Source organism: Trichechus manatus, unplaced genomic scaffold (genome assembly GCF_000243295.1).
Source record: "Trichechus manatus latirostris isolate Lorelei unplaced genomic scaffold, TriManLat1.0 scaffold00051, whole genome shotgun sequence".
NCBI classification, from domain to species: domain Eukaryota; kingdom Metazoa; phylum Chordata; class Mammalia; order Sirenia; family Trichechidae; genus Trichechus; species Trichechus manatus.
This window is the reverse complement of record NW_004443987.1, coordinates 12,686,198-12,714,005: the sequence shown is the minus strand read 5'-3', so window position 1 is coordinate 12,714,005 and position 27,808 is coordinate 12,686,198. Positions and strand designations below refer to the sequence as shown.

The 27,808-nt window shown below is 36.0% G+C and overlaps 1 protein-coding gene across 1 annotated transcript in view; it reads left to right on the top strand.

Annotated features, from left to right (window-relative positions):
• PCDH11X (protocadherin 11 X-linked) overlaps positions 1-27,808 on the top strand; it is a 944,132-nt gene that overhangs the window by 655,744 nt on the left and 260,580 nt on the right. The window contains exon 9 of the mRNA XM_004377548.3: positions 8,420-8,618. Coding sequence (XP_004377605.2) covers positions 8,420-8,618 — 199 coding nt within the window. The remainder of the gene's footprint in view (positions 1-8,419; positions 8,619-27,808) is intronic.

The following is a 27,808-nucleotide window of genomic DNA, read 5'->3' as shown; positions in this document are numbered from 1 at the left end:
ACTTGTGTCTTAATAGAAATGAAAATATGCCTTAAACAGCTGTGCATTATGGTAGAAGCAATTGTAAATTATCCTCAAGCCAAACTAGCTTATTTTCCATACAATGATATTTAATATATACACTATTATTCTGACTTCAAGTTTTTATACAAAATATAATTGTAGATAAATTTCTACAATATAATGTTTCCATCATTTTAAAATGTTACTATTTTTCCAAGTCTTGCAGTTTTAAAGGTTTATAAGCATAAATGTTTTATTTTAACTGAAGTAACTGAAAACATATAACTATACATAATTTTTGGAATGAAATGAGGTTTATTCTATAGTTAAACCGGCATCTTGTCTAGGAGAAAGAAGAATAAAATCTAGCTTTACTGGACTGAAAAAAATTAGTCTTCTAGACCAGAGATTTGCAACTACGGCCCCTTGGGCCAAATTCTTTTTGCTCCCTGTTTTTGTACAGCTCACTAGCAGAGAATACTTTTTACATTTTTTTAATGGTTGAAAAAATTTTAAAAAATAGTATTTAATGACACATAAAATTATAAAAATTCAAATTTTAATGTTCATAAATACAGTTTTATTGGAACACAGTCGCACCCATTTTTTTCAGTATTGTATATGGCTGCTTTCTCACTACGATGAGTTTTGAATAATTGCAACAGTGACCATATGGCACACAGAGTCTAAAATATTTACTATTTAGCCCTTTGTAGGAAAAGTTTGCTGACCCATAGAGTAGATGGTTATAAGAAGACTCCTAAAGAATGATTGTGTTGAACATTGCCAAAATTGTAGATTAATTTTATAAATTTTGATGGTAAGTACTTCATTATATACCAGCCAAACTACTGACAATGTTTTAGTTTAGTTTGTTTACAAGAATACAAGGACGGTTGCAGCAGTACATAGACAGGGAACTGCCAAAAATTCAAGCCGGATTCAGAAGATGACATGGAATGCAGGATATCATTGCTGATTTCAGGTGGATTTTGGCTGAACGCACAGAATATCAGAATGATGTTTTACTGTATTTTTTTGACCATGCAAAAGCATTCAACTGCATGGATCATAACAAATTATGGATAACGTTGTGAAGAATGGGATTTCCAGAACAGTTAACTGTGCTCATGCAGAACTTGTACATAGACCAAGAGGCAGCCGTTCTAACAGAACAAGGGGAAACTGTGTGGTTTAAAATCAGGAAAGGTATGTGTCAGGGTGACATCCTTCCATCATGCTTATTCATTCTGTATGCTGAGCAACTAATCGGAGAAGCTGGACTATATGAAGAAGAATGAGGCATCAGGATTGGAGGAAGATTCATTAACAACCTGCATTATGCAAATGACACAACCTTGCTTGCTGAAAGCAAAGAGGACTCGAAGCACTTACTGATGAAGATCAAAGACTACAGCCTTCACAGCACCTTAACATAAAACAAAAATCATCAAAACCTGACCAATAAGCAACATCACGATAAATGGAGAAAATACAGAAATTGTCAAGGATTTCATTTTAATTGGATCCACAATCAATGCCCATGGAAGCAGCAGTCAAGAAATCAAATGGCGTATTGCATTGGGAAAATCTCCTGCAGAAGACCTCTTTAAAGTGTTAAAAAGCAAAGACGTCACTTTGAGGATTAAGGTATGCCTGATCCAAGCCATGATATTTTCAGTCGCCTCATGTGTATGCAAAGTCTGGACAATGAATAAAGAAGACCGAAGAATAATTGATGTCTTTGAATTATGGTGTTGGTGAAGGATATTGAGCATACCATGGACTGCCAGAAGAATGAACAAACCTGTCTTGGAAGAGTAGAGTGCTCCTTAGAAGAAGGGATGGCAAGACTTCATCTCAAGTACTTTGGACATGTTATCAGGAGGGATCAGTCCCTGGAGAAGGACATCATGCTTAGTAAAGTAGAGAGTCAGTGAAGAAGAGGAAGACCCTCAACAAGATGGATTGACACAGTGGTTGCAACATTGGACTCAAACATAGCAATGATTGTGAGGATTGTGAGGATGTCACAGGACTGGGCATTGTTTCCTTCTGTTGTACATACGGTTGCTCTGAGCTGGAACTGACTGGACAGCACCTAACCACAACAACAACAAGGACTATTTAGTGCTTAAATCTTTAAAACTCTAAGCAGTGGAAAATTTTCCTATTTTTATGAAATTCTGCTTTTGAAAAATATAGCTTTGATGATTATTTTAGCCCTCCCCCCATAAGTTTATTTAGTACTGCTATTAATGATAGGGTGACGGTCAGGCTAGGTAATCCATATTTCTAGGCCCTCTAATGTGATGAAATGCCTGTGTATAATAAGTGCAAATGCAAAAATCAGGTCAGAAGTCCTAAAACTTTTGTTTTACTCTTTTCCTCATGGGTTGTAGAGTCAGAGACTAAGAGAAAAAGAGAGATAGTGAGAGGCAAAAGCATAGAAAAAGAAATTTAAGTTATATTCTTTCTCTGAGCAATGCTCCTATTAACTACTGAAGCAAATAATAGCTTTAAATCCTAGAATGTACATTGCAGTTTAATCATATAATACAATCAGTGTCACTCTCCACAGCTTTCTTGTCACCCAACACACACACACATGTACACATTTGCAACACACACACACAAAGACACAGAGAAAGAGAGAGAGATTTAGTGTTTATGGAATATGGCCATAAATAGCTTAGAGATGGAACTACTGGAACTACTAGCTGTTAATCTGGGGATCTTACAAACCAATGCTTCCCAACTAGAGATGCCTGAGCATCAATTTTCATGGGCCTGAAGCCCAAACATCAGTGTTTTTTAAAGCTCTCTGAGTGAATCTGATATACAAAGTGAAGATGGAGAAACATTATTTTTCTGATCCAATGACCTCATTATATAAATATTTTTAATCATATTAGCACCAAAGCAAAAACTCATTGCCATTGAGTAGATTCCGGCTCAAAGTGACCCTGTAGCACCAAAGTGCCTTAAAAAAATTGCTAAAATTATTTAAAATTTGCCCGCTAAGTAGGAAGCCCAATTTATAATGAAATTTTATTACCAAATCTGTTCGACAAGAAAATATTGTTTTAATTTCAAATTTACCTTCCCCAAATGCATAACACACACTTCAAGAATGGCTACTAGCATTGCTGGTGTCTTATATTCTTGTCAATCTCCTTGCTTTTATCCTTCATAGCATTTACCTTATTATAATTAAAGATGTAATTATGTAATTAATATTGTGATGGATCTTTCCTTTTCTTCCCCTTCTTCCCATTAAAAAGTAAGCTTCATGAGGTAGTCTGTACTTGTCCTAAATACTGTGCTGGTATGTGGCACCTACTAAAGGAATTAATTATAAGTTAACTGAAATTTGGTAAAATTAGTTTTTATCTTACAGAAGGACCTAGGTTCTAAAGTCATCTTCAGACATAATAGGCTCCCGATAAATATTTAGAGAAAGAATTAATAAACTTTAGGTATCAAATCCTTATCAAATATGAAATATATAGCATAATATATGTCGTGGATTGAATTATGTTCCCCCAAAAATGTGTGTATCAATTTGGAGGGGCCATGATTCCTGGTATTCTGTGGTTTTCCTATAAATTGTAAATCATGCCTCTATGATGTTAATGAGGGAGAATGGGAGGCAGTTGTGTTAGTAAGGGAGGACTCAGTCTACAAGATTGGATTGTATCCTGAGGCAATGTCTTGAGATATAAAAGACCGAAGTGAGCAGTGAGACAGGGGGACCTCATACCATCAAGAAAGCAGTGCCAGGAGCAGAGCGCGTCCTTTGGACAGGGGTCCCTGCGCCTGAGAAGCTCCTAGTCCAGGGGAACACTGATGAGAAGGCCGACAGAGAGAGAGACTTCCCCTGGAGCTGACACCCTGAATTTGGACTATTAGCCTGCTTTGACTGTGAGGAAATAAACTTCTCTTCGTTAAAACCATCCACTTGTGGTATTTCTGTTATAGCAGCACTAGATGACTAAGAAAATATATTTTATGGGAGTCCCCGGAAAGCAGAAACAGTTAAGCATCCAACTACTAACTGAAAGGTTGGCTGTTCAAATCCACCCAGAAGAGCCTCGAGAGAAAGATCACTTCCAAATGGTCATAGCCTTGAAAATCCGATGGAGTAGTTCTACTCTGCACACATGGGTCGCTATGAGTCAAAATCGACTCAATGGCAACTAACAACAACATATATTTTACACTTCCAGGGAATATTTTATTGTAGGAATGTTGAATACTGCTAAAATAAGCAAGAATTTTTTTTTTCTTGTTAAAAAAAAAAAAGGAAATTAACAACTGTCACTATAGTTTCTTTTATTTTTTAAGTTTATGTTACCAGGTTTCCTGGTTTACAGACTTGAACAGAAAAGTAACAGCAGTATGATTCATCTGTTTATACATAGAGATCTGTAATTGAATTATACAAAATAGACGTGTATGTCTTTATTACTGTTTAGTATTTGATGTTGTGGTAAGAAAGCAATGTATAGAAATTGCATAGCAAAATATGTGGTTTTGTAGGAAAGTAAAGAATATTGACAAGTTGCATAATTGTATAAGCACAAGAGATATGTTACTTAAGGGGCTGTGTTCAGAAGGCAGAGTTTTTTGCTATTTATTTATTTTGTTTTGCTTTGTTTTTAAACTTTGAATTTTGAAATAATTTTAGAGTTTACAAAACAGTACAGAGAGTTCCCATATACCCTTCACCCAGGTTCTCCTAATGTTACCATCTTACAGAGCCATGTATATTTATATTCACATGTGTATTTACATTTATCTGTCAAAAGTAAGAAGTTAACACCACAGACTTTATTTGAATTTTCCTAGTTTTTCCGACGATGGACTTCCTGTTTCAGGATCCAATCCATTACACCACATTACATTTACTGCACGTGTTTTTTTTTTTAACTTAATTTTTTTTCTTAATTTGGTTGTGGTTATATGTGTATATATATATATATATATATATATATAAACATAAAAATTCACCATTTTAACAATTTTTAAATGGACAATTTATTGGAATTAATTACATTCACCATGTTGAGCAAGCAACACTACTATTTCGAAAATTTTTCATCGTTTGGTTTGGAAAACACTTTAATGGACACTCGGGTTGCCTCCAAGAAGGCTGGACTTTTTTTTTGTTTTTCGTAGATTCAGAAAAAGACAAGGTAACAGACTTCATCTGGAGGCTGTATCTCCTCACTCATAAAGGCCAATCCAAGCAGCAAATGTCGAGTTTATATAGACAGCAATAGCAATGATACTATGGAGTTGTTGATTTAAGACTACTTCTTGTATTAATATTATTCCATCTTTATCTAATGATTTCAAATTATGTCACCATTATCTGACAAATTGACTATTTAGTTACCCTTATTATCAGTAAGCTGTCAATTTATTTGGGTAGTTTTTGAGCTATTAGAAGTTTTCCATCCATATTTTATATTGAAATCACAGACTCAGAATGACCAAGTACTCCAAACAGATGTAAGATTAGGTCCTGTACTCAACATTCAATTCAACACATTGAATTGCGATTGCGTACCTACTGTTTTCTAGTGTTTTATTGACTGTTAAAGTCCCACTAAAGATTTATCTTTGGATACTCTGCAGATCAAACAGAAAAAAATTATACTTCCATATATAATTTTAAGATGTGTTTCTTCTTGAGAGTAACAATATTGAGTTTGTTGTTAAAGTAAAATAGTATTGAAATAGCAGATAAAATATGTTCATAATTACCTTTATTTTATTAAGGAAAAATGATACTTTTGGTAACATCTGTAGTCAATGGTGATCCATTAATATCAAAGCTCTAAGACAAAACAATTTTGGTCTTTGCTAATACTCCTGCTTAATTTCTGGTAAGTCTACAGACCTGCCTATTTTCTCAGTGTCTAAACTCCCACTTGTATGATTTGGATCTTTGAGGGACTTTCCCCCAAAATAATGTAGCTTCATTAGGTGGCTGACATGAATTTTCTGTCTGCCTTTTATACCTAAAATGGAAACACATTCTTCTGCTACCTTTTCCTAGTGAAAGTTTCTGATTATCAGGTAGCTTTTTTGGCCCTCTCTTCCTGGTTACTAAGAGAAAGATCTCTCTCTCTCTCAGTCATGCTCTAAAAAGCCTAAGAGAAAGATCTCTCTCTCTCGGTCATGCTCTAAAAAGCCTTGCCTTAATTCCACTTAAAGTCAAGCCCTTGGTTTGCTATCCATATTTATATCAATACATCAATTTTAAATCCTGGTACCTTTGGATTTCTCATTTGATCAGCCTGCCTTCGAGATGAGTAGCAATTACACGTATTGCCCTCTTGGCCATGGATATATAGAACCAAACTTTATTATCTTAGATCAGTAAATAATACAAAATACCAGAACAACCAGGGATATTTCACAGAGAGAGGAAACACTGCATCTTATATCAAAAGGGCAAGTATATAGGATTTTGCTCACCTCCCTCACTTATTCTCCTGAAGGTCATTATCATAAACCAGTCAAGCTTAATAACAACTTTTTATGGGTCCCCAATATTACTCTGTTCTAGCAAGTTTTTCTTTTATTCTGCTTAGTTTCTGCTCTACTAAGTCTGCTAGGAATTATCCCAACAACACCTTCTAACAGGCCCAATGAGTTCCTGCCTGGCTGCAGTATTACATTTAGAAAATCAGCAAAATCTTTTTCATTAAAGTGAGTGATTCTACGATCATAAACATATTCCATAGAATATAGAATCTATTGTGTTTTATATTATGTATTAGTCATTTGTTCATATTTATTTGATACTTTAATATAGGCAATGACTTAAAATTTAGGAGGGTTCAAGTTAGCTATTTAAGTATTATATACGTCTATCGTATTTGGTGCAATGGTTAAGAGCTTGACTGCTAACCAAAAGGTTGGCAGTTCAAATCCACCAGCCCCTTCTTGGAAACCTTATGGGGCAATTCAGAATCAACTCTACCGAAACGGGTTTGGTGGTTTGTTTTTTTTTTAATCATAATTAGATTGAAATTTGTATTCAAATGTTCTCATATCTCCAGTTGAAGAAATGGTTGACTATCAAAATGGAATTTACAAAAGTATTTGCATTCTATCACAGAAATGCCTAGGTACCTAAGTTCATGCGACCTTTGATGTGTATAAACAGAACCTCTTAAATTACTATCTCTAAGCTACATTTTTTATGCTGCCAGTTTAGTGTTTTTATTCTTGATCTATTGCTATCTAGCAAACTGTTCCTAAACATTGGAGCTTAAAACAACAACCCAGTGTATTTATCTTTTTGTGAGTCAGGGGTTTGGAGTTCTTCTGGCACCTGAACTAGGGATGCTGGAAGAGCTGGATCTTTCTATCTATTGTTCTCTCTTTGTATACTGTCTTTCCACATGGATAGCTTGAGCTTCCTTACAGCATAGCAGTCTCCCACTAGTCAGAGTTCTTTCAGTGTAGCTGGTTTCCCTCAGAGTAAATGTTCCAAGGAACAAGGCAGATGCTGCAAGGGCTTTGTTACAGAAAGCCAGCCTATATTCTGACCGTATGAGGTGACTACATAAGAGTCTGAATACCAAAGAGCACGATCCATTGGGGAAGCTATCTTTCGAGACTAGCTACTAAATATAGTAACGATGCAAACAAAAATACTGCTACATCTAGTGGAGATATCTCCCTTACTGGATGACAAGAATCTCATGTTTTAGAAACCAAGTTCTTCATCTTTATATTTTGATTTATATATATATTTGTATTCTATTATAATGACTATTTAAGGTATTAACTATAGTTGCTATTATAATTACTATCAAATGTTATCCATACCATCTAACTATTTTTGGTTTTTAGAAAGTAGAATCAATTTAAATTAATTCCAACTCAAAATCTTGCCCCTAAGATTCTTCTAAAAGATGATTTGTACTTCTAATATTCTAAGACTACATGATTAAATAAATTTGTGTAATTATTTATTTCTCAGCCCACCAAGATTTTAAAGATACAGCAACAAAATTTTGTTATATTTGTCCATGCTTATTGCAAAAATCAATTATTGTCAAATGATAGCTAAAAAAATTCACGTTCAGATAATGATTAGAATTTCCAATGTGTTCATATGCCTATAATGGCCGACAGCCTCCTGCTTTAGAATAAGTTGACTTTCATTCTGCATCAGGATATGCCCTGTTTGAAAATATAATAGAAGCCACTCTGCTGCCAGGTGAAACAGGTTTGAACACAAAGCTGCCTGTTCACAACAGCTGCAAATTGTTCACAACTCAAGATAATGTGGCATCACCAGACAGCTGAATAATACATTTTCTAAATTGGATGCATTAAGCAATTATTCAGATATTAGCTGAGACCCTGTAATTTTCTCTCTTCCTTTCAGTCCCAGCGCCGTGTCACATTTCACCTACCAGAAGGCTCTCAGGAAAGCGGCAGTGATGGTGGGCTGGGAGACCATGATGCAGGCAGCCTTCCCAGCACATCACATGCTCTGCCTCTTGGATATCCTCAGGAGGAGTACTTTGATCATGCTGCACCCAACAACCGTACTGAAGGGGATGGCAACTCTGATCCTGAATCTAGTAAGTGATGTCTCCCTAGTTCCTCAATGTAAATGAGCCTACTGTGTTTACAGGGAAACCCTGGTGGTGCAGTGTTTAAGTGCTCAGCTGCTAACCAGAAGGTTGGGGTTCGAACCCACCTGCCGCTCTGCAGCAGAAAGATGTGACAGTGTGCTTCTGTAAAGATTACAGCCTTGGAAACTCTATGGGGCAGTTCTCCATCCTGTAGGGTCGCTATGAGTTGAAATTGACTCAACGGGAACAGGTTTCTTTGTTTGTTTTTTGGTACTGTGTTTATAAGTCAAACTATTGTAGGCATACTAACATGAGCAAATTAATTACATTAATGCAAGTACTAAAACATATTTAAAAGATAACTCAAAATTAGACAAATCACATATATGCAGCAGTTTATAATATTTGAAATGTGTGGTTATAGCTACTCTGAATGAAATTTATTATAGTCAGTTTGTGTGTGTATATACATACACACACATACACATACCTATACACCCGTGCAGAACCGATTTATTTTCTTTATTTTTATTGGCATACATTTTTTCTAGTTTTCATTTTCGTTTTTAATAGAGATGAGAACCATTAACAATTATTTCCTTTCTGTGAAAATAAGAGATCCTGACTCCAATGGTGGCCTGGGATTTTCCATAATGTACTAAAATCACAAGCCTTGTGCCATTTTTCTATTTAGAGAGATATTCAGCTTTTATTTCTAGACAGCAGGCATGACGACTATCTTTTGTAAAATCCAAAAATGTTGAACTCTTAAAAAGGATCGTAAAGTTGGTATTAAATAGAGAACTTCGTTAAATTTATGATCTTGAACATGTATCGAGCATCCCTGCTTTCTATTGTAATTGTTATAAATGCAAAATTTGATAAGGTATACATTTTTGGAAGATTTTCAAATCGAAGAAGCTGTAATTTGCTCCAGGTATGTATTACAGACATAAAAGTGTGTATGTGTAAAATAGCATACCATATACGCTGTAGAGAAGAGTCATAATTATAAATAAATATGAACTAAGGAGCCAAGTAACCAGAATAAACATATAAAATAAATTAATATAAAATAGAAATTTTCAGAGGCTGTTTTGAAAATTATGGATAGTATGGATATTTAATTTAAATAAAGCATCTAGGCTTTAGAACAAAATGGCTTCCCATCATTGTGTTTTAATCCTCTGTTTTTGAAACTTAAAAGAAGAAGGAAATGGAATGATTGAACATCAAGATTCAAGTCTCAGGCTAAACATACAGCACCAATGACTTTAAAACTTCAACTTTTTTCTCTCTACTGGTGTAGACATTGGCTATTAAAGGTGTTTTCAACATAAAAATATTAGTCTTTTGAGTCTTCAAGTTCAGAAAAATGCTAAACCTGCTATCTCCATTTTTAATTTTATACTTAGAATATATAATCAACATTTTTCTGAGGATGATCAGTTCTCCTATAACATGCATCAGTAATCTACCTTTGATGTACTACCATATTTTTTGGCAAATAACACATGCCTTCTACATTTGTTTGCCAACCGTGCCTACCCCCGTGAGGTATTTTCATAAGCGTCCTATGCTAATTTTTTTTACAGCCACACATGAAAAATTGGCATAGCGGCGCTTATGAAATACTCTTGCAGGGGGAGGGCACAGTTGTGAAACAAACATAGAAGTTTCATGTTATTTGTGTAAAAATATGGAATATGTAACATGACAATGGCTCCCGGTAGAAATACATAGTTGTGATTATATCTGCTGCTACAATGAACTCAGAGTCAATCTTTAGTAAGCATATGGTCATATGTAACAAATATGCACTTACTCAAAGGTATCCTTGGTATTTTTTTACTTCATAAACAATCATTTTGATTGTAGATCTAACACAGCTCTGTAAACAGATAACAATATCGAGATGAACTAAGTACCATTTTTATAAACTGGAAATAGTGGATTCCCGTTGCATAGGAGATGTATTACTAAGACCCTTTCTTAGCATCCACGGTGTAAATCTAGTGCTGAAGTAAACTAATTCTGAAATAAGTTTTCAAGCTGAATGGGACTAGGATGGAATATTATTGATAGTAATAGGGAAAGAATCAGTATGCATTATTAGAAATTATAAAATATTTAAAATTATATACAGTTTTGTTGCTTCCAATTATATCTGGTAATAAGTGGTTGTTTAATAAAATATTCAAATACAGAGTTTTTTACTTTTATGTATAGTGAAGACTGTATTATAAAATGTTAACAACAATGCATTAGCTGACATACCGAAGGACTTTTTTAAAGCTTGTTTTCCTAGGGACTAAAGATTGTTCTGTAACCACATTAAGACCCTTATTTTGACTATTAAATATTTGTTCAGAACTACTCTACAGGATGAAACAATCACAACTCCAAATTAACAAATTTCTTCATTAATTAAGCTTTATGTTAATATTGGGATAGTTATAGGCAATAATAATACAAATAATACAGTGTGGTACTCGATATTTTAATAGACTTATACAAAGGGTAGAGATAATTAAAAATGAATGTCCATTTGTGTATAAAGTTTAACAATATTTTTTGATTAATATTAGAAGTTATTATTACTATGGATAATATTAACAATCTACTGTTAACTGAAACCTACCTCTAAGCCATGTTCCAAGATGATTTTTTGGTTAGGTGTTTCCATTTTGGACAATAACAAACCTTTTTTACATGTACAAGATGCACAATAGTTCACTTAAAATAGGTCCTATTATCTTAATATGGCATACTAGTGAAATATTTAACATAGTTTATACCTGTGTGTATGTGTGTTTTGTTTTGATTAATAAGAAAAAATAACAGATGCAGAAATTGCCATGGCAAAATAATCTCTTTGGGCTGATACTGTTGATAAGGTACTTTGACTCTTCAGAAAGAAACTCTATAGCTCTGAAATAGCATGCAATAATGGTTTTTGTGATACTGAGCAGATGCCAATAAACTGTGCAGTGTTAGTCAATAGCACCACAATTAGGAATGTAAACTGTTAGAGGAAGTAAATGCTATCCTTAAGCAATAGAATTAATTTATTCAGTTGCCATTTCATATTCTGAAATGTATTACATCCTCAATCTGCTTTGTTTCTGCTAATGAATTGCCCGAAATAGTACATAGTTCTGAAAATTTCTTGTAACTTCATAAAAACAGATAGAAATACGGCTTTTATGAATAAGATTTTCCCCAAAATTTGCTAGAGAAATTTATTAATACTACTTTAAAAATACAGTTCCTGGGTTGATTAAAAATCTGCTGATTAGATAAAGAAATTATGCAGTCAATTCTCTTGAGTCTTTTGCCAAGAATATTAACTTCTTTTTTAAGATAAAGAAGAAACAAGCAAACTAAATTCAATTATTTCCCTTCCATGCTACAGGTTTAATAAACCATCCTGCCTCATTCCATTTTAAGACTTTGTGAATTCTTAAATTTCACAATTGCAATCTCCTGACTCTAGCCTTTGGTATGAGGATCAATTAATGCTATTCTACGAACTTCTGTCTTCCTTGGATAACAGCCTTATTCCAGATCTTTACTCCTACCATACTTCCAATCAAATTATGTGTATCATTTCCAATAGACCCTACTCTTTGAAGGTAAATAATTTGGTAAAAACAGCAACAGACAGAATCTCAGCCCATAAACAGCATTATAGGGTTACTGTGCATACTGTAATAGGTGATATCTTTGCGTTTTCAAATGATCTTCTGGAGATGCATTCACTGAGACAGTGTGTGGTCTTAGTAGAGAAGAGGGTGTAACTGTACTGTTGGGCATTTTACATATCAAGTTATTAGTGTTATGTGTGAGATTTGGGGACAGAGCAAGCCTCTCAGAACTACTCTAAATACACACTGTCTTAGGCTGCATTCTTTAGAGAAGCAAAACCAATAAAGCACATATATATATATATGTATGTATATATATATATACGTATATATATATATATGTATGTATGTACAAACCAAAAACCAAACCCATTGCCATCCAGTCAATTCCAACTCATAGCAACCTTGTAGGACAGAGTAGAACTGCCCCATAGGATTTCCAAGGAGCAGCTGGTGGATTCGAACTGCTGACCTTTTGGTTAGTTGCCAAACTCTTAGCCACTGTGCCACCAGGGTTCCATATATATATATATAATATTTATATGTATATTTATACACATGTATATATAGAAAGAGACAAAGAGATTTATCTCAAGGAAATGGCTCAAGATGTTGTAGAGGCTGGCAAGTCCAGAGTCCGTGGGTCAGGTGTCAGGCTGGAGGCTTCTACTGACTCACATAGCTGCAGGGGCTGACAAACCCAAGATCGGCAGGTCAGACAGCAGGCTGCTGGCTCACAGACTGTGAAGGCTGATGAATCCAAGATTGTCAGGTAAGATGGCAGGTTGATAGCTCACTGGCTGCGGAAGCCAATGAATCCCAAGACAGGCAGGCAGTATGGCAGGCCAGTGGCTCAAGTTCCAAGAACTGGAGGTCAGATGATGATGAGATGGATGCAGGATCCAGAGAGAGCAAAAGCCAACAAGCTTTGCCGGAACATCCATATACATTGGATGCAGGCCACACCTCCAAGGAAATTCCCCTTACCTTTACATCTGATTGGCTGATCACATCAGATCACATTATGGACATGATTACATTATATAACAAAATGTAGGATAGCTACATCATTACACAACTTCCAAACTACCTCATTACATAACTGCCAAACCACATCATTACATAACTGCCAAACCACTGAGAATCATGGCCCAGCCAAGTTGACACACAACCTTAACCATCACATACACCAAACTGTTTATGGCCCTATGTTCATTGCTACTTGTTTTAAGTTTTTAGACACATAGAAATAATTAGCAAATGTCTACCACATTAAATTTCATAGATTTCTGAAATTATATGGAGTCAGTGCGTGTATTTTTTTTCTCCCCTCAGAGAATGTATTGCCAATCTCTTACTATGGACAAGTTGGAGAGAAAATAACAAATACTTCTAAATTTATACCCATCTGCTTGCATATTGTAATTTGACTGATCATAGATAAAATCCATGTTTCTTTGGAAGAGAAATGGTGAAATCGATAGAATGTTTCTACAGAGATTCAAAACAGGCTTCTGTTTGCTAATTTGTTGTTGTTAGTTGTTGTCAAGTTCGCTCAGACTCATGGCGAGGTTATGTATGACAAAAGGAAAAGTTGCCTGATCTTGCACTATCTTCATGATCCTTGGCGTGTTTTGTTCCATTGTTGTGGCTATTGTGTAAGTCCATCTCATTGAGGTTTTCCCTTATTTTCATTGGTCCTCTACTTCACCAAACATGATGTCTTTTTCTAGCAATCTGAATTTTTTTTTAATTCCTTTCATTGGATATGGTAATTTCACAAATGAAGACACTGTATCTGAAAATGTCATAGGGATCTAGTGTCTTACAATGGAGCTTGAAGTAACAATATAAAAGCATAAAAATTCATCACCTTTCAAAAAAGTGTTTGTTAGTGTTTTGTTTTCTTATACCATACTCAGTTCTATGATACAAAATTAAAAAAAAAAAAAAAAAAGAAAGAAAGAATTCCAAGAGCACGTAGGACTAAAAGAATTCTATATTTAAAATAAAAAAGAATATATTTTATCATTAATTTAAAAATGATAAATCTCTATGTTATAGTATATTCCTGGTTAGCACATCTGTTTGACACACACTTTCCTTTCACTAGATCAGGTTTGCTTAACATTCTAATATGGTATTATATAATTCACAAAAAAGGAAGTAATTAATCTTTCCCTGGCAGCACCCTTTGATTGACCCTCTACCAGTAATCTAATTAGTTGGTATAAAAAGTGGGAGACCAATTTGATTAACTAGAACACCCCTCAGGGAAATGTCAAATTTTGTCTTGATCTGCTAATCCTGTTGTCTTAATAACACTAGGGTAATCATTAATTTAATGGTTGACTAGTTGCACATCTAATTCTAAAGGTAGACAATTGGTAAAATTAATTAAAAAATAAAACTATAAAACTTTTTAAAAATCACCTAATAAAGGATCATTACAACCTAGCCCTTCATATTTAAGAACACTAGGATTCAGATATCTAAAGGCAAAATAAAACCATTCAAATATTTTTCTAGGCAAATTTTGATACCTTAGTACTATGAGGAAAGGAGTGATCTTCAGGGATTGTGCTAATTACTCATCTAAAAGATCAACTAAAAATACTATTCAATTAGTTAGAAAGAAGAGTAATAATGGATGATATATATAAGTGAGCTGTAGCACTTACTCTTTCCAGAGAAACATTCTGATATCACAGAAAATTTACCCAAATCCACAGTTTAGCAAGTGTCACCCATGTAACTATTAACTGGGCATTTTTGTTTGCTGATATTACCCAGGAAAATTTGACTTCATAGACCCCTAGTATTTCTTCAAAATGCATTTTGAGGTAAGCCAAACATCAATTCATGTATTACAAAAAAAGAAAGTGAATGCCATCATTTTCTTAATTTTATTATGTGAAACAAATAGGAAATTCACTAATCCTAAGAAAGAGATGTTATGGTCCTTTTAAAAGTTAATTATCTACCCACCCAATTCTGTCTCCGTTGGCTATGTATTTGAAATATAGCTTCTTAAGATTGTTGTCATTCTAGCCTGTGTAACGCTGAATAATAACATCAGTCCATGGAGAGGGAGAAGGAAGTAGAATAATTCTAATCAGCTCAGCAAACCTGAAATCACATATTTTGAAAAATAAATAAATTATTATTTCTAAGGAATGAGATTATCATTATCAATTAGGTCAATTCTGGCCCACTTGTAGCAGGGAACTGGACTTAGTACTACTGATTCTGGAGGTTAAAGACAAACACCTGATATCCTTCATTTGCCAATGGAAAACAATATATGGCTTTAACCTCTTATTGAAATAAAAAAAAATTCCTCACGTAGAATAATATTTTTAAGCTAACAGTAATATCAAAATCTCTTTATTCTTTCTCAAAGGAAAATCATTGCGGTCATTAATAGTGTCTGTGACTACCTGTTTATTTTAGTTTCCCAATGTGTTATAAATAATAGCACTAGAAAAGTATCTGTATATAAATGAATTGGAAAGAATAGTTCCACCCAAGAGTTCAGCTGTCTGCTATTATTTGGGCGAGAATAACGCACACTTGATAGTAGTTTATATAAATAATGAGTTTAGACAGATATAAACAGTGATCTAGTGGCAGATGTTCTGTGATGTGTATTCATTTTATCACTTAAACTGATGTGCTTTTGAAAAGTCAATCTTTCTCTATTCAAGCTTAGGAAAGTTTTCAAATACATCATAATAAGAAAATGGATAAAACAAATCCTACTATACAGTCCTATCATTTCCAACGTTTCTATACAGGAAATGTAATCACAAACATAGACCAACTAAAAAATGGCTTCTAATAGGTTTTGTGAAGGCAATGAAAGGTTTATGGTAGAGATAGCCTTAAAAAAGTTACAGAGGTTATGGATCAAAATGGGAGTCATATCTCTAAAGTTCAAAACTTGAAGACATTGACAGGATTCCATTTGGGTGACAGCCACTAAGATGAGTGGATCTTTAGTATCTTAAATCTAGAATGGATTAGATGCAGGTTTATCACACAAAAACAGGCCACTCCAAGTAAAGAGATCTCTTATCTTGTCTTTCCTGTTTGAAAGTGACAAGCACTAGGAGCTTGGCACAGGCTGCCAATTGAAAGCCAATGCCATAAGGTCTGAAATGTCACTAAGCTTGAATAACTGCCTTCGGTGACAGAATAGGTGGCCTTCTCTTCACAATAAGCCTTCCATTGCTTCTAAATTTTTATTAGGCTACCTACATCATATAATAAAGTTCATATGTTTCTATTATTTATGAGCCATGAGGCAATTCATTTTATGACCTTTTTCTGTCTTTCTTCTGCTTCTTTTATCGTACTCTTCACTTTTTTTTTTTTTTGAGTATAAGATATGACTGTTTCCTACGTGTTCTTTTTTGTGGTTCTTTGAAAGTCAATGTAATCAGTCACTCAAGATGCAACTTTTAGATAACTTGGAATATTTATTAGTGTTAGCCACACACTGATTTCTGTTTCAAAATGGTTTAAAGAATGAGGAGCATTGTAACAATATATTTATGGTTTCCATGAGACTTTTAAAGTATACAGTAACTTGCAACTCTCATAATTGCATACATCAACAGAATACTCTACCACTAGTGAATATAGCAAGGAAGTCATTAAATAATAACTATAGACAATCTGAGGAGCCCTGGTGGCACAGTGGTTAAAGCACTCAGCTGCTAACTTAAAGGTCTGTGGTTTGAACCCACCAGTCACTCTGTGGGAAAAAGATGTGACAGTCTGCTTCCGTAAAGATTTACAGTCTCGGAAACTCTATGGGGCAGTTCCGCTCTGTGCTATTGGGTTGCCATGAGTCGGAATCAACTCATAGCGACGGATCTGGGTTTTTTTTTGCATAGACAATCTGTCTTATGAAGATTTCTGTAATTTTTTAGTTTACATCTTTGAGTGTTGAAGATTCCCAATAGAGAGTGGAATAAATATGACAGTGTTTGCTGAGCAATTTCCCCCGTTTTAATCAATACTCTTAGTAATTGTTGTCTCAGTTCTACTAGGTACATGCTGTTGGTCCAGCACTTTATTTTCCTCTATCTTATATAGGAAAAAAGTTGTAGGTTACATAAAAAAGGTCTTCTTAATACTATATATTATATTAGCCATTAAAACTTTAATTTTTTTTTAGGAATCTCTTCTCCTGTAATGTATATTGACCTTAAAAGCTATGAGAAAGCAAGTAATTCTAAAAATTATATTTGGGTATCTATTTAAGTCTTACTTTTTAATAATCTGGATGTTGATATTAATGATAGTAGAATAAATTTTATTGTAATACTTTATTTTGTAATCTGCTATTCAATAAATCTTTTCACAACTGATCATCAATTTTAGGTAATCTCCTTTGACATTACAGGGTTCTAATCCAGACACTATCGTTTACTAGTTACATGATCTTAGGAAGGCCTTTTAACTTCACTGTGTCTCCTTTTCCTTAACTATAAAATGAAGGGATTATACTGATCTCTAACGCCCCTTTTAGGGTCATAATTTTGTAGCTATTAAAACTCCAAAATGCAAATGTTCAGGCGTTTCCTTTTGAATTATATAATAGTATTTGAATTTTAGAAGTCTAAGGGACTGCGAAAGAAAGGCCTGGTGATCTACTTCTGAAAATCAGCCAATGAAAACCTTATGAATCTCAACAGTCTGATCTGCAACCAGATTATGGGGACAGTGTGGGACTGGGAAGCATTTCCTTTTGTTGTGCATGGGTCCCCATGAGTAGAGGGTTAACTGGATAGAAGCTAACAACAACAACAACAAGGTATTTAATCTAACCCTCTCATTATGCAAATGAGAGAACTGAGATTTAGCCCTTTTAAGCAATAGCTTAATGTCCTAAACAAATATTTGACGTTTATTATTTTCTAAGCTACGAGAGTCATGCCTACTAACCAAAAGGTCAGCAGTTCAAATCCACCAGCCACTGCTTGGAAACCCTATGGGGCAGTTCTACTGTGTCCTACAGGGTTGCTATGAGTCAGAATCGACTCGACAGCAACGAGTTTGGTAGGAGAGTCATATGAAGCAACAAATTGACAGCAGACTAGTATACAATTTAAATAGTTCTCACCCCCTATGGAGAATGTTGTAGTAATATATCCATATGGAAAACTGTTTATATATGTCTTCAGGCCATATATTTTTAAAAAGTTTCACTTTTACCATCTTCTGCAACTGTAACATCAATTTGAGCAGTATGTACTACTGATTTCTAAAGTTGCTACTAGTGCTACCTACTGAAAGTTTTATGGGGAAAATTGTAAGCTTGCTGAATAATAATGAGTACTAGGGCAGGAAAGTTAGCTAATCTTGACTATTGTTATCTAGCAGATTAAAAAAATTGGGGTGTGTATGTATGCATGTGTGTGTACTACTTACAGAGCAACCTGGAATTAAGAATGAATTATAGAAGGCAAATTTCCTGTGAATACAGTAAAAAAATACATTAAAAAAAAAATCAAAGGGAGGAAAAGCAGAATGAATATGTCAATATATCCCTCATCTATTCTCCTCTGAAAACCAACTCTTCCTCTATTCTGAAATTCCTGTGTTTTCCTCTCCTACTACCATTTTCTAGCCCAATGATGGAGTTACATTTAACAGGGAGGTGATTTGATAGACTCAAACCAACTGAGCTGATAGTGTGCCTTTTAGTCAAAATATTTGGAGTAAGCTTTATTATAATAGTCTTTATGCACAGGGATTAGAACTGGAGATAAAAGCAGGATAACCATAGGAGCTAAAAAGAGCTCTACCCTGCTGAAATAATTAAAATATATGAAGCAGTTTGTCTTACATAAGAACTCTGATAGCTTTTGTTTATACTAAATTGATGACATCATGGAAGCTGTTACCCTGGATCATTAAAATCATGCTGAAATAAAAAACCTATTTTTTGAGAAAGATACTTGGATGATTTTGGAATAGCATTATTTTTACAGGACAAAATTATCTAAGCATGTAAAAAATGAGGGTTTTTAATTGGCTTTAAGAAGATTCTACTCCTTAAATGCTGGAGAGGTTGTGGAGAGACTGGAACACTTATACACTGTTAGTGGGAATGTAAAATGGTACAACCACTTTGGAAATCGATTTGGCACTTCCTTTGAAAAGCTAGAAATAGAAGTACCATACGATCCAGCTATCCCGCTCCTTGGAATATATCCTAGAGAAATAAGAGTGGTCACACGAATAGATATATACACACCCATGTTCATTGCGGCACTGTTCACAATAGCAAAAAGATGGAAAAAACCTAGGTACCCATCAACAGACGAATGGATAAAAAAATTATGGTATATTCACACAATGGAATACACGCAACAATAAAGAACAACGATGAAGCTGTGAAACATAACATGGAGGAATCTGGAGGGCATTATGCTGAGTGAATTTAGTCAGTCACAGAAGGACAAATACTGTATAAGACCACCATTATGAGAACTCAAGAAAAGGTTTAAACATAGAAGAAAACATTCTTCGATGGTTACAAGGGTGGGGAGGGAGGGTGAGTGTTATTTACTAACTAGATATTAGACAAGTATTATCTTAGGTGAAGGGAAGGACAGCACACATTACCGGGGAAGTCAGCACAACTGGACTAAACCAAAGCTAAGAAGTTTCCCGAATACAATCAAACACTTTGAGGGACAGAGTAGCAGGGGTAGGGATCTCGGGACCATGGTTTCAGGGGACATCTAGGTCAATTGGCATAACAAAGCTTATTAAGAAAATGTTCTGCGCATCCTACTTTGGTGAGTGGTATCTGGGATCTTAAAAGCTTGCAAGCGGCCATCTAAGATACATCGATTGGTCCCAACCACCTGGAGTAAAGGAGAATGAAGAACACCAAAGACACAAACAAAGTATTAGCCCAAGAGACAGAAAGGGCCACATAAACCATAGACTTCATCAGCCTGAGACCAGAAGAACTAGATGGTGCCCAGCTACCACCAATGACAGCCCTGACAGGGAACACAACAGAGAGTCCCTGATGGAGCAGGAGAAAGGTGGGGTGCAGAACTCCAATTCTAGTAAGACCAGACTTAATGGTCTGACTGAGACTGGAGGAATCTTGGAAAGCATGGCCCCCGGATTCTCTTATCAGCCCAGAACTAAAACAATTTCCGAGGCCAACTCTTCATACAGGTATTGGTCTGGACTGTGGGACATAAAGTAATACTCATGAGGAGTGTGCATCTTAGCTCAAGTAGATACAAGAGACTAAATGGGCAGCTTCTGTCTGGAGGTGAGATGGGAAGGCAGAGAGGTTTAGGAGCTGGTTGAATGGACATGGGGAATCAGGGGTGGAAAGGAGGAGTGTGCTGTCACAGTATGGGGAGAGTAATTAGGGTCACATAACAATGTATGTATAAATTTTTATATGGGAGACTAACTTGAAATGTAAACTTCATTTAAACTACAACAATAAAAAAAAAAAAAGATTCTACTCCTACTCATTGGCCTACAGATAGTGCCTTGCAAGGCTCATTGGCTCATTATAATTTTTGTCTTAATGGCCTAGTTTTCCAGGGTTGGGATCTGACTCCACTTCCCTTAGATATATGCATGTAACTTAATCCAAAACTGAAGTGCACAATTCTGTCCTAACTGATACTTCTATTTAACTATACTCATACCTATCTCTTCATAAAATGTGTTTCCCAATAATTCATAAATACTTCTTAGGTTTGATTTCAGGGAAAAGTCAGTTTTACAGGGGCACATACATCTCATCTAAGTACTTTTAAACAATGAAGTAAATTAATCTGATTATTTAAGACTAAGCAAACAGTTAAGCACTGGACTACCAGCCAAAAGTTTGGCAGTTCAAACTCACCTAGAGGCACCTCAGAAGACAGGCCTGGCAATCTGCTTCCAAAAGGTCACAGCTTTGAAAACCTTATGGAGCAATTCTGCTCTGCACACATGAGGTCACCATGAGTCAGAATCCATTCAACTAAAACAACAACAGCAAATACTTAAATATTAAAAAGGAGTGTCAGGATTCTTTGCCTATCTCACGTTCTATTTATAAGGATGGAGTACTCCTCTGAGATATTTTTGAAATATGAATGAAATATGAAAAGCCATTCCAGTCATTGGATCCATCATCATCCTTTTTATTCAACTGTTTGTATTTGATTGTTTTTTTTCTACATGTAGTTTTCTATAAAAGCTAGTTTTACTACTTAGAACTAATGCAAATATTGCAGTACTAGTATTTTTTAATGTTTTTCCCTCTAAGTGTTGATTCTGAATTGAATTGGACAAGAGAACAGGAAATGTAGGAAAACATCACACAAATATCTGTTTTTATTCAAGTAGAAAATTGGAGTTTCAGGATTCAACCAGAATTAAGTCCAAATATTGAAATTCCAATTACAAGTGCCATTGTATTGAACTATAATTTAAGTCTTCTTTTCTGAAAGAACTAGCCATTACATTTTTGCAGAATAGCTTAGCTTCCAAAATATCATATCTGAAAATCCAAATATCACGTGAAAAGATCTTAAACACACTGAACCCAATTCAATACCCATGTAACTCTTTGAAATATGCCCTCAGGGTTTCAAAGGATATGAACTGTGGCTAAGTTTAAAAAAAAAAAAAAAAAAAAAAGGTCTTTCATCTAGAAAGATCCCATAATGCCCAACAGCCTGAAGTGAATCTGTCTATACATTATCACTCAATATAGGGTAAAAGCAGACTGCTTTCAGGGCAGGGAGTGAAAGACCACTGCATAGGTGAAATTAGTCACACATTTTAAAGTGAGTTTTCTGAGCTATTTTGGCAATACTCTTTTCTGAAAAAGAAAAAAATATATTGTGGTAAATTCAAGCTACAAGCTAAGACCTTCAAAGACCTTGATTTTATTTGTTTGCCCACTCCCAGACAGATTTTTTTTCTGAAATTGGAGCATTTAAACTCCTTTAGATTAAAAAAATACATTAAGATGTAGGAAGTGCAGATATGTTTTGATTCTCCCATATTTCTTTAGTCGCATATCTACAAAAGTGAGCCTAGTTGCTGTAACATGCATGATTAAATATTGTATTTTTATGCAAATAACATGCCCCATCTACCTTTGTTTGCCAACCACGGCCTCCCTCCACGAGGTATTTTCATAAGGCCGCCATGCTAAATTTTTTACAGGAACATGTGAAAAAAATTGGCATAGAGTACTTAAGAAAATACCTCCCAAGGGGAGGGTGGTGTTGGCAAACAAACTTAGAATGCGTGGTTTTTGCGTAAAAATACGGAATTAGTTGTGAGGAGAGGCATTCTAATGGGGTGGGGCCACCCTGCCTGGATTAGAATCTCACTTCTGCCACTTACTGTAAACCAAAACCAAGCCCGTTGCCCTCAAGTCTCTTTCGACTCATAGTGACCCTATAGGACAGAGTAGAACTGCCCCATAGGGTTTCCAAGGATCAGCTGGTGGATTCGAACTGCTGACCTTTTGGTTAGCAGCCTGAGCTCTTAACCCCTGTACCATCCAAAACCCAAACCCATTGCCTTCGAGTCGATTCTGACTCATGGCAACCCTATAGGACGGAGTAGAACTGCCCCATAGAGCTTCCAAAGAGCGCCTGGTGGATTCCAACTGCTGACCTTTTGGTTAGCAGCCATAGCACTTAACCTCTACGCCACCAGGGTTTCCACTGTACCACCAGTGGTGTGATATTTGGCAAGACATATAAGCTTTCTGTGCTTCAGTTTCCTCATCCTTAAAATGCTAATTATAATACTAGCTGTCTCATAGTGTTGTAGTAAATAAGTGTGTGTATGTATATTAGTAGATACATATGTTTATAGCATTTTATTTCCCCCTCCCCCTTGGGATGATTCAGATTATTATACAGTACTTTTCAGACTTTCATGTGCATGCAAACCACTTGCAGATTTTGTTAAAAAATGTAGACTCAGTAGACTGCTGTGGAAGCCTGAGTTCTGCGTTTCTAACAAGCCCCTGGGTGATGTCCATGCTGCTAGTCCGGGGACCACATTTTGGGTAGCAAGGATCTGACAAATATTAGTGGGTGACCAAAATAGATATGAGGGAGAGAACTGCAGCAATTGGCCATGAAGAATTAAAGCATTACAATAACTCATGATGATCTGTGGCAAAGCTTCAAAAGACATTATTTTATATTATAAGGTGTAACAAATTTTACTGTGCTGGAGTTTATATTATAGACACTTTGGGAAGAGTAGAGTACTGAAGTACAGAAAAGCATTCTAGATAATTTTGATGCATTAATGTGTGCTTATCTGATTCTTCAAAAAAGATTCTCTTTCCTCTGTTTATACATGTATACACATACATGCACATATGTGCACAAGTGCACACACAGTCCTACTTATATTTTTCTGACAAATTCTGTTTGAAAAACAATGCGCTCCTTTTGTCACCCGTATCTTCTAAGGGAAGAGAAATGCTATTTGTTATTTTTTATAAATACTATTTTTAACCTAGGTGTGAAACTATGCACAAATTCTATTCTAGGAAGTTAATTAGCAGAACAACAGGGCAGATAGTGCATTAGCAAAGTAGAGTACTAGCTGTGCTGTCAAATAATAGAGTCAGCAAATATCTTATTGCACATGAAGTAGTTATACTTCCCATTACAAACAAGCTATATTGCTAGTGTTGATGTTCTGGTTTGTGTAAACTATTATATGAATGGGGAAGTTGAACAAAGGAAGCCGAGAAAGTCACAAGAAAGTAGATGAAAAGAGACATGTAAGTTTCCCATTGATGTAGGGTGCTGGTCTGTCTTATTTGACTACTTTTGCATGTATCTAGAAGAATCTGCTTTCTGTGTATGCCTATTGAAACATAAAAAAGAAATGTCCTGTTGTTAAAGTCCTAATAGTTTTGAGGAAGCATATTTGCTTAGCAATTCAATGTGGATGCATTCTATGATGAGAGCTTTAATTGGGTAATGCTGGTTATGTGTGAGTTTTATTTCTCTCTTTATCTCATTGCTTACTAATATATCCTAGTTTAGTTGGAAAGAGTGAAGAATTATTGACTGATTATTTTTTCCTGAATCTTGTTTTATTATCATCGTTCATTTTCTTGGCAACTTCCCCCCTGAATCCCCACCTCCCAGTATGTTTTAGGAGGCTCTATGTCTTGAGTCTAATGGACATGAAATGAAGGGAAGTCTGTGTTTTCAGTATGCATGATGCTTTCTGAATATAGATGTTTAGAGAAATTGTAGGCAGATGTGTTTTCATTTCTTATGGTATATGACTTTTTCTATTCCATGGTAGGAATCAAAGATAGCCAAGTTCTATTCAACTGTGTGGCTTATTTGCCTGGAAACTTCACACAGTTTAGAATTTATTGAGTATTTTATTTATTTCCAATTATTTTAGGATCCTCAAATTAATCATCAGCACTTTTTCCCAGAAAAATAATAGTTTAGGATCTTAACCACAACAGCAGCAGAAATAATAATCATATAATCAGAAGTAAAATGTTGATGTTAAATTTAGACTATTTACTTTTCTCTGATGGAGTCCCTGAGTGGCAAAAACGGTTAAGCGCGCAACTACTAAAGAAAAGATTGGTGGTTTAAATTCAACCAGAGATGCCTGGGAAGAAGGACCTAGCGACCTACTTCTGAAAGGTCACAGCCACTGAAAACCCCATGGAGTGCAATTCTACTCTGACACACATGGGGTCACCGTGTGTCAGAATCTACTCAACAGCAACTGGTTTTGTTACTTTTCCCTATAAGTAAGTGTATTCCTATGTAAAAAGTGTATAACCCTTACACTCCATAGGTGTAAATACAAATAAGCATTCACCTCCAAGTAGAGGACTGAACATACTTCAGGTAAACCAAACTCACTTACTCTCAGCAAGAAATAATAATAATATTTGACATTTTTATAACTTCCCCCAAATTTTCAGAGAAATAAGCCATCTTCTTATCTTTTTAGTTTGTTCCCTCTTCTCTCTCTCTTAATTGCCTTAATATATGTGTTTTTAGAACGAGTTACCTCAAATCATTTTTGTAATACACGTGCATAAATTATTATTCTACTTCCTTGTACTTTACAAAATATAGATACTGGATCTTCTTACTCTTCTAAAAGCTGTGGATCCTATGAAACATAACATAATTCCTCTAATGTTTACTAATTTAACACCAATGCAGTGTATAGGCTAATTGAACAGCTTTAATTTCAGTGGAATTGCTTTTGAATATAATACTTGACGTTTTACTAGGTTAAATGGTTATTTTCCCAATATGCCCTAGAAGTGTCAAAATGTTTCTGTTGCCACTGTCCACAATCCATATGAAATGTCATTGAGGATGATTACGGTGTCTGTAGGTTTTTGAAGTTAAAAGGAACAATGCTTTGGAAGTAGTCTTTTCAATCCTGCAAATATAAATAGTTTGTACTTTTATCTATAGCTGCAAACCTGCTATATCTCTTTCTCAGGAATATGGAAAGTATATTGGGATTAGGTAAAAACTCATGTAGGCCAATGACACATGGTGAAAGCAATGACTGAATTGAGTCTAGGAGACAATGTATGAATCATGTATGATACCTTAGCTAACTGAGGTATCAACATATTTTATCATATTTAATTATATCATATTTTAATAACAGTACCCATTTTCCCAGCAATAATAGCAGAGATTGACACTATCATTTAGTCCTTTTTATTTTATTAAAAATTTTAAACGTCAGAGAGGCCCAAGATGGTGTCTTATTCACACCATAACGTCCCCTTACAACAAAGACTAGAGAAACCTAGTGAAACGGATACAGATGACAACCTTGGAACTTAGAGCAGCAAACAGAAGGCTGAAGAATTAGACTGAGCAGGAGTAGAGGCTGAATGAAAATAGCTGAAGCAGTGGTTTATGGATCATCAGCTCCCTGTCAGCCAGCCAGGCCCAGTGTGGCCATCTTGAGACAAGGTAAACAGTGTTCCCGGATGAGGAGCACAGGAAGGCAAATCCATGAAATTTAAAACAGGAGACAGAGATACTGTGTAAACAAACCTGGAATGAAACAAAGTGAGCAAGACAAGAGCTGGATCTGAAAAGGGAAAGTACAGAAAGGCAGAGGAAAGCTCCAGTGATCTGGTGACCACAGAGAAGGGAAGGAGCCAGGAACTAGGGACAGGACTACTCACCAGTAGTGGTGCTGTCCATTTGAACAAGAAACATCCAGTAAATAGTAAAACCATAGAGTAAAAATTAGAGGTTCCCCAGCCAGCCAGCCAGCCTCCGTGCAGCTCCCACCGTATCACATTTAATGAGGCCAACCCCAAGCTCCTGGTGTGTTCTACCAGTAGCAACCCCACACCCACGCCCATTGTCAGGCGAGTGCACCCCCCTCCAAGAAAACAGTCAGACCTGCTCACCACAGTCCCCCACCCAGTGAACAGCAGTGCATTCCAGTGCCACACACCCAGCAAATGGTGGGTGCACTCTTGTACCACACGGCCGGTGACTGGCTGGCATACTCACTAGAGCTCTCACCGCACCCTGCCCAGTGACAGGCAGCATGCACTGTATCTTCTGTCCAGAGACCAGCAGGTGAGACCCCCTCAAGCCAGAACAGTGACCAGAAAAGCACCCTGTGCCACTGCCCAACAACCATCTGGTGTGCCCCCACGCCACAGCCCAATGACTAACAGAAGTGCCCCCCGCATGCCGTTCCAACAACCACATGGCATAGCCCAGCAAGCACACCCCCTTACCAACTATCACCTGGCACATCCTGACAGGCGTCACCCGTGCCCCCACCCAACAACTAGCAGGTGATCCCTGTGTACTCACCCAGAGATAGCCCAGCTGCAGCAACATCCATCTCACACCCAGCTAGTTTCTGCAGGCTGACCACGCATGCACTGAGATTTCTTGATCTTCTCTCATCTACTGAGACACCAATTCATGTATGCACAGAGGGCCTACCCCATATATTTGGGCAGTACTGCCCCCTGTAGCTACAAAGATGATCCTGTCCTGCTCTCCAGTGGATGCAGTAACTGCTAGCACCAACATGGAAGGACCACATTGTCCCACAAGAGCTGTAAAAGGACCATGATTACCAAACATTTGCCGCCTCAAATCAGGGAAGGGACTTGCTCTCATACCTCCACTCAATCCTGTAAGGGAAGACATATGAATGAGCCTACCGACAGAGGACTCACATGAACGTGCAACCCACCATACCCACTAGTGAGAGGAAATCACACCCAGCCAACTGACACCAGCCAGTCATACATACACCAGTATCACAAAATTAGGACATTCCCAGATAAGCAGAAATTAAGGGAGTTTGTACAAGAAATATTGAAAAGAGTCCTTCAGATAGAGAAACTGATATCAGACAACAAACTGAGATAAAGACACACAACAGCATCATCCAGATACCAAGCCAGGTAAAGTCTTCATGAAAGTAAAATAAATCTGAAAAAATTGATTACAAGGAATCAGAGATATT